At 47.6% G+C, this 13,106-nt stretch overlaps 1 protein-coding gene across 3 annotated transcripts; it reads right to left on the bottom strand.

The window, feature by feature from the left end:
- Positions 1–229: 229 nt before the first annotated feature.
- LOC140422247 (uncharacterized) lies at positions 230–3,102 on the bottom strand. 3 transcript variants are annotated; one of them, XM_072507272.1, is made up of 2 exons: positions 2,842–3,102; positions 230–1,736 (listed from the first exon to the last, which is right to left on the bottom strand). In XM_072507272.1, exon 2 carries the CDS (start codon positions 1,465–1,467, stop codon positions 523–525), a length of 945 nt encoding a protein of 314 aa, XP_072363373.1. In that variant the 5' UTR covers positions 1,468–1,736; positions 2,842–3,102; the 3' UTR covers positions 230–522. The 3 variants fall into 3 exon arrangements, with proteins under 3 accessions (XP_072363373.1, XP_072363375.1, XP_072363374.1); XM_072507274.1 differs by having other exon boundaries at positions 2,952–3,098; XM_072507273.1 differs by lacking the exon at positions 2,842–3,102 and adding an exon at positions 2,698–2,835.
- Between the last annotated feature and the right edge of the window lie 10,004 nt (positions 3,103–13,106).

Below are 13,106 nucleotides of genomic sequence, written 5' to 3' on the forward strand. Positions count from 1 at the left end.
CTCTGCAAAAAGCTTCAATGAAAAGAGACTGCAGATTAACATAGCGATCCTAAAACAGATGCTCCAGAACAGGGAGATTGACAAGATCAAGTGGTGTTGATAGCAGTTCCATTTATCTGACTGTCTGACATGAAAAGGGGCAAGTTTGAAGAAGTTATTAGAAATTGTTAAAGAGGGGAGTCTTTTCCCTTAAGGAAGAGAATGTGAGGGTGGATATTAAAAAAAAATGTTTTAAGAACAAGGAATAGGGTGCATTTATTGTCAAAACGAAAATAGATACATTTGTATAATTTGTTGTGGTAATTTACATCAAACTTAGAAATTATTATTTGCAAATCTGTTAGGAAAGAGTTAATGTTCCCCAGTGCTTAAATTTAGTTGCTTAATCGACCACATTGTTTGAGAGATTGCAAATATGTGTAAAGGGGATACAGGTGGAGGAGAAGTGATTGTAGAACACAATAAAATTGGAGTTGAAGAAGACTTGCTTTCTAGTTCTTATCACAGAGGTTCCACCTGAGTTTAACACCGATGTCTCAGCAGGTGGGATGACCGAGCAAATCCCTTACCACACTTAAAACAGGTGAACAATCTCTGCCCGGTGTGAATTCGCTGGTGTATCCGCAGGTTGGATGAATCCCTGAATCCCTTCCCACATTCAGAGCAGGAGAACGGCCTCTCCCCAGTATGAACTCGCTGGTGTCTCAAGAGGCTGGATAAATGACTGAATCTCTTGTCACACACTGAGCAGGAGAACGGCCTCTCCCCACTGTGAATTCGCTGGTGTCTCACCAACGCGGAAGAATCTCTAAATCCCGTCCCACATTCAGAACAGGTGAATGGCCTCTCCCCAGTGTGAATTCGTTGATGCATTTGCAGTTTGGTCAGCTGAATAAATCCCTTCCCACACTCAGTGCAGGTGAATGGCCTCTCTCCGGTGTGAACTCGCTGGTGTTCCAGCAGGTTGGATGACCATCTAAAACTCTTTGTGCAATGAGAGCAGCTGAATTGTCTCTCCCCAGTGTGAACTCGCTGGTGCGTCAGCAGGTTGGATAACTGAGCGAATTCCTTCCCACACTCAGAGCAGATGAACGGACGCTCCCCAGTATGAACTCGCTGATGCTTCTGCAGGGTGGATGAATGTTTGAATCCCTTCCCACACTCAGTGCAGTTGAACGGCCTATCCTCGGTGTGAGTGCGCTGGTGTCTCAGCAGGTGGGATGACCGACTGAATCTCGCCTCACACTCAGAGCAGTTGAATGGTCTGTCACTCGTGTGAACTCGCCGGTGTGTCAGAAGGTGGGATGAATTTGTGAATCCCTTCCCACACACAGCACAGGTGAATGGCCTCTCCCCAGTGTGACTGCGTCGATGAATTTCCAGCTTTGATGGTGATATGAATCTCTTCCCACATTCCCCACATTTCCATGGTTTCCCCATGGTGCAGGTGTTCTTGTGGCTCTCCATGTTCAACAATTAACTGAAGTGTCCACACACAGAACTTGTGGATGGTCTTTCCCTGCTCCAAAGGGTAATGGTTTTTTCAAGCTGTGTAACTGCTTAAAGCTGGAATTCTCACACTCGGGTGTGTGTGTCTCGGTACTTTCCCAGTCACACTGATGTTCAAAAACTTCTGAATCAGACAAACATTCCTGATGAGTTGCGTGACTCTTTCAGATCTTGATGAAAAATTTTGGTCTCCATTTCCTGTCTGAAAATTCTCTCCTTCTGATATCCTGCAAAAGGAGTTTACAAAATTCATCACTGTGAGTAGAGGATAGAAATTTAGAACAGGCAATTCTAGTTTTTGTGGAACATTCAGTCCTCTCATTCCCCAAAAGTAAATCTCCATCCAACACACTCTCCCTCCATTCTCATTCTGTTACATCTAATATACACCCTCCCAATCCTCCTAAAGGAGTGATTCATAGCCTGGAGACAGACACACAAAAATCTTAATATAGGCTTTACGTTATATGTTGTGTTGCCCTATTATGTATTTTCTTTTCTTCCCATGTATTTAATGATCTGTTGAGCTGCTCGCAGAAAAATACTTTTCACTGTACCTCGGTACACGTGACAATAAACAAATCCAATCCAATCCAATACAGATATATTTCTATGTACATCATGAGCTGCACAACAGATTTTGAGATACAGGACTGTATATCCTAATTAGAGATATAGTGCGGGTGTGAGGAAGAACTTTATTTAGACATTGAGTGGGCAAAATCTAAAAATCACTTTGTACGCCAGTGGTGGCGGTGAATAAGAATAATTTCAAACGGAAATTGGACGTGCAATTAATCTTGCAGGAGAACGGGGCTATAGTGGGGAATGGAACTGACTGGATTGTTGTACCCAAATTCGGCATAGGCTCTGGTTACTGGATGGACCCTGCCTGTGCCACAATGAATCGACGCCTGGAAATATATAATGTAGCTACAGTAGAATATTACAAGACTAAAAATAATAATAAATATCCTTAATTACAGAACCATCAATAATCTATCTAATCTGTATCATATAACACTAGACATATCTCTGTCCGATATGAATTTACTGTCCCCCTTAAATGTCAGCCCTTTAATTGTGAACATTAGGAAAGAGACCATCCTTTTTAGCCGGACAAATAAATGTGTCAAGCTGAGGGAGCAAAGGTCTTTAAGAGAGAGAGAGAGAGAGACCTGGACCAACCTTTCCAGAGTCTGCACCATCCCTGGATTCACTTCCTTTCCCTTCAGTTGCTGCAAGTGACCAATTGAAGGTCAGAATGAGAAAAGAAATGGAAAGGGGGAGAAAAGAAATGGAAAGGGGGAGAAAAGAAAGTGTGTTCCTCACAAATGTTGGAGACAGGAGGCGATTTCAGTCTGTGTGAAGCTCAATCTCGTTCTGATTGGCTGGAGGTCAAAAGTCCTTCCGGTGCTCTGACTCTTGCCATTGGTCAATACCTCAGTAGGAATGTCAAGGGCGAGCTCGCCTCCGCAACTTCCCCTTTCCTTGGACATGCGCAGTCCTCGGCCGATGGGAATGGGAAATCATCGAGCGGCTTCTCGCTCTGGCCGGAGCCGTCACCCGGTTGCTTGGAAACCTTGTTTTGCGAGGTGTCAGGGGAGCGGAACATTGGCTGGCGGGCGGCGGGGGCGGGGGGTGGGGCTCAGCCGCGCTGGGCCTGCGCATTGGAACCCAGAGACGTCATCAAGGAGCAACATGATTCCAATTGGCTGATTCAGGCAGGGCTAGATTGTGACTTCACACTGCGGAGGTTGGACAATGAGTTTCAGATTAAAGCTCCCTCTTCTGGGCAACATCTGGGAGCAAATCAATGTCTCCCCCTTTCCATTTCTTTTCTCACTCTGGTCAGACATTGATGACTTTAATAGGGCAGGTCTCTGGAAAGGTTGGTTCTCTCTTAATGACATTGTGATACTTGAGTGAGAGTGTTCCTGTGCACTGACTGTGCAAAGAATTTAACCAGTTACACAGCCTGAAAAACATCACACCATTCACAGCAGGGAGAGACAGCACACGTGTTCTGTGTTTGTCTGGCCTTGAGCTCATCTTGGAATTTGAGTGACACAAGAACGTTTGCACCATGGAGAAACCTTGGAAATGTGGAGACAGTGGGAATGGATTCATATCCCCATCTCATCTTGGAATTCATCGACGCAGTCACACTGGGGAGAGGCCGTTCACTTGCTTTGTGTGTGGGAAGGGATTCATTCATTCATCCCACCTAGTGAGACACCAGCGAGTTCACACTGGAGAGAGGCCATTCTCCTGCACTGAGTGTGGGAAGGAATTTGTAGCTTTATCTGGCCTGCTGACACATCAGCGGGTTCACACTGGAGATAAACCATACCCCTGCTCTCTGTGTGGAAAGGGCTTCAGTCAGTTATCTCACTTACAGATACACCACAGAGTTCATACTGGAGAGAGGCCATACACCTGCTCTCTATGTGAGAAGGGATTCAGTCAGTTATCTCACTTGCAGACACACCAGCGAGTTCACACTGAGGAGAAGCCGTTCATCTGCTCGGAATGTGGGAAGGAATTCAATGATCCATCTAACCTGCGGACCCACCAGCGAGTTCACACTCGGGAGAGGCCGTTCACCTGCTCTGAGTGTGGGAAGCGATTCACTCAGTCATCTCACCTGCTGAGGCACCAACGAATTCACAAGTGATGACGGGGGTTGGATTCTGCTGTTAATCACAACCAGGACTGAACGATGTTCATTTTGAAAGTTGATGAAGTCGGAGGGTTTCTTTTTGTTGGACTGGTCCTTCCCTCAATTTTCTTCCAGTGGGCTGATGCTCTTTGAGCCTGGGAGAGCACATTTCCACTGAAATGATCCCTAAAATCGGATGAAGGACATTTATTTTATCCTGGAGAGTAAATAATGATTTCCTACCACTACAGGTAGATCTGCCCAGAGGGCAGATTATCGACTTCTCTCGGAAAAATTAAGCTGTCAGCAGTGGGAGGGGCAGGGGCGGGGGCGGGGTGGGGGGGGGGGGGGTGGTGGGGGGAGGTGAGGGGGAACTGGGATTTGGGTGTCGTTGATGTAAACCATGTCGACTAGGGCTTTGTTGGTTGGGTGTGTGTTCATTTTGTTATTTTATTATCTTGTTAAAATTGTTACAATTCTAATATAAATGCCTCAATACAAATATATATATATATATATTTTTAAACTACAGGTAGATCTAAAATTTGTCACTTTTCCATTTGTTGTCCGGTGAATTATCAGATACTTTGACCAGTTTATTATTAAATATTTTACCCAGTTGTCCTTACTTATGAGACAAACAAAGGACAAAACAGATTCATGGGTTCACCCAATTTTATTCACAATTCTCTGATTGTTTTGCTGTTCTTCTGTTTTATTTGGGCATTACAATCTTCAACAGCACTCACACTGAATATGACTCAGACTCACAGCTGAGCTCCAGGTATTACCCGCACTTCGTGAAGTAAGCTGGCCAGGCCAAGATCACTCGATGTGGATACCTTCTTCTCTGAGCTCGGAGCCCAGGGCCCCTTCTTCTTGTGATAGTTGTGCCTGGGAGATTCCCAGGTTGTCACTCGCGACAGGTTTCAATGTTCCTTCTTCTATACCAGTTCTGCTAGCACTGAGTTGTAAGTACACACCCACATCTGGCCTGAGTTCTATTGTCCCATCCAGACTTAAACTCAGAAATAGGAATAAACAGGATACTCCTGTTCACCCAGGGTGATTCAAACAAGATCCATTGTCCTCTGAAACACTCTTGGCTGACCAGCTATTAGTCCATTATGGAGTCTGATATCGTTTGCATGCTGTAAAGTTGATTACTTCTGCCTCGTAGTTAATTAGGTATTCATAATATGTTTTTTTTGCCCTTTTGTGTAAAACTGTTAACTACTGTAAGTGGGAATCACAAAGTTCCATATAGTGTAATGAATTTCTGTACTGACCTGGGTGCTCTGGCAGATGTCCAGTATCGAATTTAGCCAGGGCCTTATTTGGCAGTTCCTATTTTTCGGCCTATGTGTGTTTTTCTTCCTTGTCAGCCTGTTCCCAGTATCACATTTCCCCCTTTGATCCCATAAATATAAACGTATGGGGCCACTAGTTTGGGCAACTGTATTTCCCAGTGTGAGTCGAAGATACATCATTTCTTTACATTATTCAAAACGTATTCAATTACATACTTAGTTACAGTTATTAAAAGCTTGTTTAATTATGTATTTTTATATTTAGAAACAAATCCCTACGTCTCATTACCTATTCCACATTGAATCTCTCTTCCATTTGCCTTTTTCCATCTCTTAAACATAATTATCATTGAAGCTTGATGTATAGTTACAAGAACAACAGCAATAACAAAATGCAATGTGACCTGTATCCAAGGTGTATGTCCATATTAGAGCCCCAATCCCAAATATTGTCCGACCAAGTTGTCTCCTTTGTCTGCTTGATGTTATTATTAATCTCCTCAGTTTCCTGTTCTACCTGAACATGTGTCTTGTAGACCCTTTTTTATATAATAAACATTTTATTGAGGTAGTTCTGGTATTACAACAACAACAAAATAAACAAAGTACATGAATCTATAAACATAGTGCAAAAGATGTCTCCCTCCCTTACAGGTCCCACCTTTATTAACCCCCTACTCTAAACTAACCTAACCCCACCTCCTGCTGACGATTAATTTTCTGCAAAGAAATCGACGAATGGTTGCCACCTCCGGGCGAACCCTAACATTGACCCTCTCAAGGCGAACTTGGTTTTCTCCAAACAGAGAAAGCTAGCCATGTCCGCTAGCCAGGTCTCCGACTTTGGGGGCTTGGAGTCCCTCCATGCTAATAGTATCTGTCTCCGGTAATTACGCTAGCGGGGGGTCTAGCAGGGGGGGTGGGGGAGGGGGGAATTACTGGGTTGCTGCTGCTGGGGAAAGGGGGGAGTGGGGACGGGAAAGGATGGGCTGGGGGGCACCGTCTGGGAGAGATACAGCTGTGTGGGAACTGGGTGAGAAGCTGGAAAAAGATGATGGCTAACCGGCAAGGGGGGGGGGGGGGGGGGGGGGGGGGGGTGGGAAGCCCCCCAACTCGGCTGATCACGTGGAACGTGAGGGGGCTTAACGGGCCGATAAAGAGGGCACGAGTACTCGCACACCTTAAGAAACTTAAAGCAGATGTGGTTATGCTACAGGAAACGCACCTGAAACTGATAGACCAGGTTAGGTTGCGCAAAGGATGGGTGGGGCAGGTGTTCCATTCGGGGCTGGATGCGAAAAACAGGGGGGTGGCTATATTAGTGGGGAAGCGGGTAATGTTCGAGGCGAAGACTATAGTGGCGGATAACGGGGGCAGATACGTGATGGTGAGTGGCAAATTACAGGGAGAGATGGTGGTTTTGGTAAACGTGTATGCCCCGAACTGGGACGATGCCAACTTTATGAGGCGAATGCTAGGACGCATCCCAGACCTAGAGACCGGAAAGCTGATAATGGGGGGAGACTTTAACACGGTGTTGGAACCAAGGCTGGATAGGTCGAAGTCCAGGACTGGTAGGAGGCCGGCAGCAGCCAAGGTGCTTAAGGATTTTATGGAGCAGATGGGAGGGGTGGACCCGTGGAGATTCAGTAGACCTAGGAGTAAGGAGTTCTCGTTTTTCTCCTATGTCCATAAAGTCTATTCACGCATAGACTTTTTTGTGTTGGGTAGGGCATTGATCCCGAGGGTGAGGGGAACGGAATATACGGCTATAGCCATTTCGGATCATGCCCCACACTGGGTAGACTTGGAGATAGGGGAGGAAACAAGAGGGCGCCCACCCTGAAGAATGGACATGGGACTAATGGCGGATGAGGGGGTGTGCCTAAGGGTGAGGGGATGCATTGAAAAGTACTTGGAACTCAATGACAATGGGGAGGTTCAGGTGGGAGTGGTCTGGGAGGCGTTGAAGGCGGTGGTTAGGGGGGAGCTGATATCAATAAGGACACATAAAGGGAAGCAGGAGAGTAAGGAACGGGAGCGGTTGCTGCAAGAACTTTTGAGGGTGGATAGACAATATGCGGAAGCACCGGAGGAGGGACTGTACAGGGAAAGGCAAAGGCTGCATGTAGAATTTGACTTGCTGACTACAGGCACTGCAGAGGCACAATGGAGGAAGGCGCAGGGTGTACAGTATGAATATGGAGAGAAGGCGAGCAGATTGCTGGCACACCAATTGAGGAAAAGGGGAGCAGCGAGGGAAATAGGGGGGGTGAGGGACGAGGAAGGAGAGACGGAGCGGGGAGCGGAGAGAGTGAACGAAGTGTTCAAGACATTTTATAAAAAATTGTATGAAGCTCAACCCCCGGATGGGAGGGAGAGAATGATGGATTTTTTGGATCGGCTGGAAATTCCCAAGGTGGAAGAGCAGGAAAGGGTGGGACTGGGAGCACAGATCACGGTAGAAGAAGTGGTGAAAGGAATTAGGAACATGCAGACGGGAAAGGCTCCGGGACCGGACGGATTCCCAGTTGAATTTTACAGAAAATATTTGGACTTGCTCGCCCCGCTACTGACGAGGACCTTTAACGAGGCAAAGGAAAGGGGACAACTGCCCCCGACTATGTCAGAAGCAACGATATCGCTTCTCTTAAAGAAGGAAAAGGATCCGCTACAATGCGGGTCCTGCAGACCAATTTCCCTCCTCAATGTGGATGCCAAGGTCCTGGCCAAGGTAATGGCAATGAGAATAGAGGAATGTGTCCCGGGGGTGGTTCATGAGGACCAAACTGGGTTTGTGAAGGGGAGACAGCTGAACACGAATATACGGAGGCTGTTAGGGGTAATGATGATGGCCCCACCAGAGGGTGAAACGGAGATAGTAGTGGCGATGGATGCCGAGAAAGCATTTGATAGAGTGGAATGGGATTATCTGTGGGAGGTGTTGAGGAGATTTGGGTTTGGAGAGGGGTATGTTAGATGGGTGCAGCTGTTGTATAGGGCCCCAGTGGCGAGTGTGGTCACGAATGGACGGGGATCGGCATATTTTCGGCTCCATAGAGGGACAAGGCAGGGATGTCCTCTGTCCCCATTACTGTTTGCACTGGCGATTGAGCCCCTGGCGATAGCGCTGAGAGGTTCCAAGAGATGGAGGGGAATACTTAGGGGAGGAGAAGAACACCGGGTATCTTTATATGCGGATGATCTGCTACTATATGTGGCGGATCCAGCGGAGGGGATGCCAGAAATAATGCGGATACTTGGGGAGTTTGGGGATTTTTCAGGGTATAAATTGAACATGGGGAAGAGTGAGCTGTTTGTGGTGCATCCAGGGGAGCAGAGTAGAGAAATAGAAGACCTACCGTTGAGGAAGGTAACAAGAGACTTTTGTTACCTGGGGATCCAGATAGCTAAGAATTGGGGCACATTGCACAGGCTAAATTTGACGCGGTTGGTGGAACAGATGGAGGAAGATTTCAAGAGATGGGATATGGTAGCATTGTCAATGGCAGGGAGGGTGCAGGCGGTTAAGATGGTGGTCCTCCCGAGATTCCTCTTTGTGTTTCAGTGCCTCCCGGTGGTGATCACGAAGGCTTTTTTCAAAAGGATAGAAAAGAGTATCATGGGTTTTGTTTGGGCCGGGAAGACTCCGAGAGTGAGGAAGGGATTCTTACAGCGTAGTAGGGATAGGGGGGGGCTGGCACTACCGAGCCTAAGTGAGTATTATTGGGCCGCTAATATTTCAATGGTGAGTAAGTGGATGGGAGAGGAGGAAGGAGCGGCGTGGAAGAGATTAGAGAGGGCGTCCTGTAGGGGGACCAGCCTGCAGGCTATGGTGACAGCCCCATTGCCGTTCTCACCAAGGAACTATACCACGAGTCCGGTGGTGGTAGCTACACTGAAGATTTGGGGACAGTGGAGACGACATAGGGGAAAGACCGGAGCATTGGGGGGGTCCCCGATAAGAAACAACCATAGGTTTGCCCCGGGGGGAATGGATGGGGGATGTGGAATGTGGCAAAGAGCAGGTATAACGCAATTGAAAGATCTATTTGTGGATGGGAAGTTCGCGAGTCTGGGAGCGCTGACTGAGAAATATGGGTTGCCCCAAGGGAATGCATTCAGGTACATGCAATTGAGGGCTTTTGCGAGGCAACAGGTGAGGGAATTCCCGCAGCTCCCGACACAAGAGGTGCAGGACAGAGTCATCTCGAAGAAATGGGTGGGGGATGGTAAGGTGTCGGATATATATAGGGAAATGAGGGATGAAGGGGAGACTATGGTGGACGAACTAAAAGGGAAATGGGAAGAAGAGCTAGGGGAGGAGATCGAGGAGGGGCTGTGGGCAGATGCCCTAAACAGGGTAAACTCGTCGTCCTCGTGCGCCAGGCTAAGCCTGATTCAGTTTAAGGTATTACACAGGGCACATATGACTGGAACACGGCTCAGTAAATTTTTTGGGATGGAGGATAGGTGTGCGAGGTGCTCGAGAAGCCCAGCGAATCATACCCATATGTTTTGGTCATGCCCGGCACTACAGGGGTTTTGGATGGGGGTGACAAAGGTGCTTTCGAAAGTAGTAGGAGTCCGGGTCGATCCAAGCTGGGGGTTGGCTATATTTGGGGTTGCACAAGAGCCGGGAGTGCAGGAGGCGAGAGAGGCCGATGTTTTGGCCTTTGCGTCCCTAGTAGCCCGGCGCAGGATATTGCTAATGTGGAAAGAAGCCAAGCCCCCGGGGGTGGAGACCTGGATAAATGATATGGCGGGGTTCATAAAGTTAGAGCGGATTAAGTTCGTCCTAAGGGGGTCGGCTCAAGGGTTTACCAGGCGGTGGCAACCGTTCGTCGAATATCTTGCGGAAAGATAGATGGGGGAAAAAAGAAGGCAGCAGCAGCAGCCCAGGAATTGGGGGTGGGGGGGGGGGGGGGGGGTTGGTGGCCTGAGACAAGGCAGTTGCCAATTAGGGCTAGTTTTTATTTTTGTTATTTAATATTTATTTATTTGTTGTTGTTTTCTTTTGTTCTTGTTTAAATAAAAAAGGTCATTATTATCTGTATTGTTATAATGTTGTGTAAAGGATGCACAATGTACTGTGTTGGTTGACCAAAAATTTTCAATAAAATATTATTTAAAAAAAAAAATAGTATCTGTCTCCGGGCTACTAGGGCAGCAAAGGCCCGAACGTCTGCCTCTTTCTCCTGATTCCCGGATCTTCTGACACCCCGGAAATCACCACCTCTGAACTCGGTGCCACCCTTGTTTTTAACACCGTGGACATGACATCTGCAAACCCCAGCCAAAATCCCAGAAGCTTCGGACATGCCCAAAACATGTGGACATGGTTCGCTGGTCCTCCCGCACACTTTGCACACTTGTATTCCACCCCAGAGAATCTGCTCATCCAGGCCCCTGTCATGTGAGCCTGATGAACGACCTTGAATTGTAATCAGGCTGAGCCTGGCACATTGCTCAAAGCGTCTGCCCACAGACCATCCTCTATCTCTCCTCCCAGTTCCTCCTCCCACTTGCGCGTCAGCTCCTCGGTCTGCGTCTCCTCTGACCCCATAAGTTCCTTATAAATGTCGGAGACACTCCCCTCTCCCACCCACCCTCTGGAAACTACCCTGTCCTGAATCTCCCTTGGTCGTAGGAGCGGGAAGGTTGACACCTGTCTACGTAGGAAGTCCCGCACCTACAGGTACCTGAATTTGTTTCCCCTCGCCAACCCAAACTTCTCCTCCAGCGCCCTCATATTCGGAACGCTCCCCTCTATAAACATATCCCCCATCCTCTCAATCCCTGCTCTCTGGCATACCCGGAACCTCATATCCATACTTCCCAGGGCACACCGGTGATTATTACAGATTGAGAACCAGACCAATGCTCCATCTGCTCCCATGTCTCCTCCATTGCCCCCAGACTCTCAGGGCCGCCACCACCACGGGGCTGGTGAAGTACTGTGCCGGCGGGAACAGCAGAGGCGCAGTTACCAATACACCTAAACTGGTGCCATTGCATGAAGCCGCCTCCATACGCTGCTATGCCGACCCCCCCCCCCCCCCCCCCCCCAACCCACTTCCTGATCATGGCTATATTCGCCACCCAGTAATAGTTACTGAAATTTGGCAGCGCCAGCCCGCCATCTCCCCAACTCCGCTCAAGCATTACCTTCCTTATTCGTGGGGTATTGCCCGCCCAAATAAAGCCAGTGCTCACTTTGTTAACCCGTTTAAAAAAGGACCTCGGAAAAAAAATGGGGAGACACTGAAATACAAACAGAAATCTCGGGAGGACCATCATCTTCACCATCTGCACCCTCCCAGCCAGTGACAACGGAAGCGCGTCCCATCTCCAAGAATCGTCCTTCATTTGGTCTACTAGTCGGGCCAGATTTAATTTATGCAGCCATTCCCATTCCCGCACCACATGGATGGCTAGATACCTAAAGCATTTCCCCACTAATCTAAACGGTAGCTCCCCTAATCGCCATTCCTGTCCCCTCGCCCGGACCGCAAACATCTCACTTTTCACCATATTTAGCTTATACCCTGAAAACCAGCCAAATTCCCCAAGAATCCTCCTGATTTCTTCCATCCCCTCTATTGGGTCCGATACATACAGAAGCACATCATCTGCATAAAGCGAGACCCTGTGCTCCACCCCCCCCCCCCCCCCCCCGGCCCCTTCCAGCCCCTTGAAGCTCTCAGAGCAATTCCAGTGGCTCTAATAGCTAGCGCGAACAACAGTGGGGAGAGGGGGCATCCCTGTCTCGTCCCCCGGTGCAGTCTAAAGTAGTCCAATGTTGTTCTATTCGTCCGTACGCCTGCCACAGGAGCCTCATACAGCAACCTGACCCAGTCAATAAAGCCCCGCCTAAATTCAAACCGTCCCAGTACCTCCCACAGATATTCCCATTCTACCCGATCAAAAGCCTTCTCTGCGTCCATTGCGACCACTACCTCCACCTCCCTACCTTCCGGATAATAGAAAGATCCTGAACAGTCCCATTGTTCTGCTCCAAGGAGCAATTTACATAAATGGTTAAATCCAATAAAATTAACCCAATAAAAACAATAACCAATTGTCTGATTACAACAGGTCTTATTCAGATCAGGGAATGTTAATTCAAGAGGTAAACGTGGGATTTGTGAGTGATCTTGGGCGTTGCAAGTTGGACTCTAGTCATGGAGATACTCAGTGCTCCTGTGGCAGGATTTTGGGAAATCGCTGTTTCACACTCCTACCTGGGGTGGTCGGTCAATTGAAGGGGTGAACAACACCAGATCCATTCGAGTATTGCCCTCTGTAATTGTTTCTCTGGCACCCAAATGTATATGTACCTCCCCAGTTCCCCCCTCCCCCACAAACAGATGCCTACTTATGTGTTAAAAATAATATTGCCAATTGTACAGAGTTGCTGTTGTTGAGCTAGTGCATAATACCCTACCAGCTATTTTATTTTATTATTTTTTGTTTGTGTGTGCTCTTCTATATATATATATATATGTATATTTTATTCTGTGTACATAACAGTAAATATACTTTGTTCAAAAACCCACTGAAAAACATGTTTAAAAAAAGATTGAAGGGGTGAAAGTCGTTCATGTTTTTTAAATAAACATTGA

This window comes from Scyliorhinus torazame, chromosome 5 (genome assembly GCF_047496885.1).
Source record: "Scyliorhinus torazame isolate Kashiwa2021f chromosome 5, sScyTor2.1, whole genome shotgun sequence".
NCBI lineage: Eukaryota > Metazoa > Chordata > Chondrichthyes > Carcharhiniformes > Scyliorhinidae > Scyliorhinus > Scyliorhinus torazame.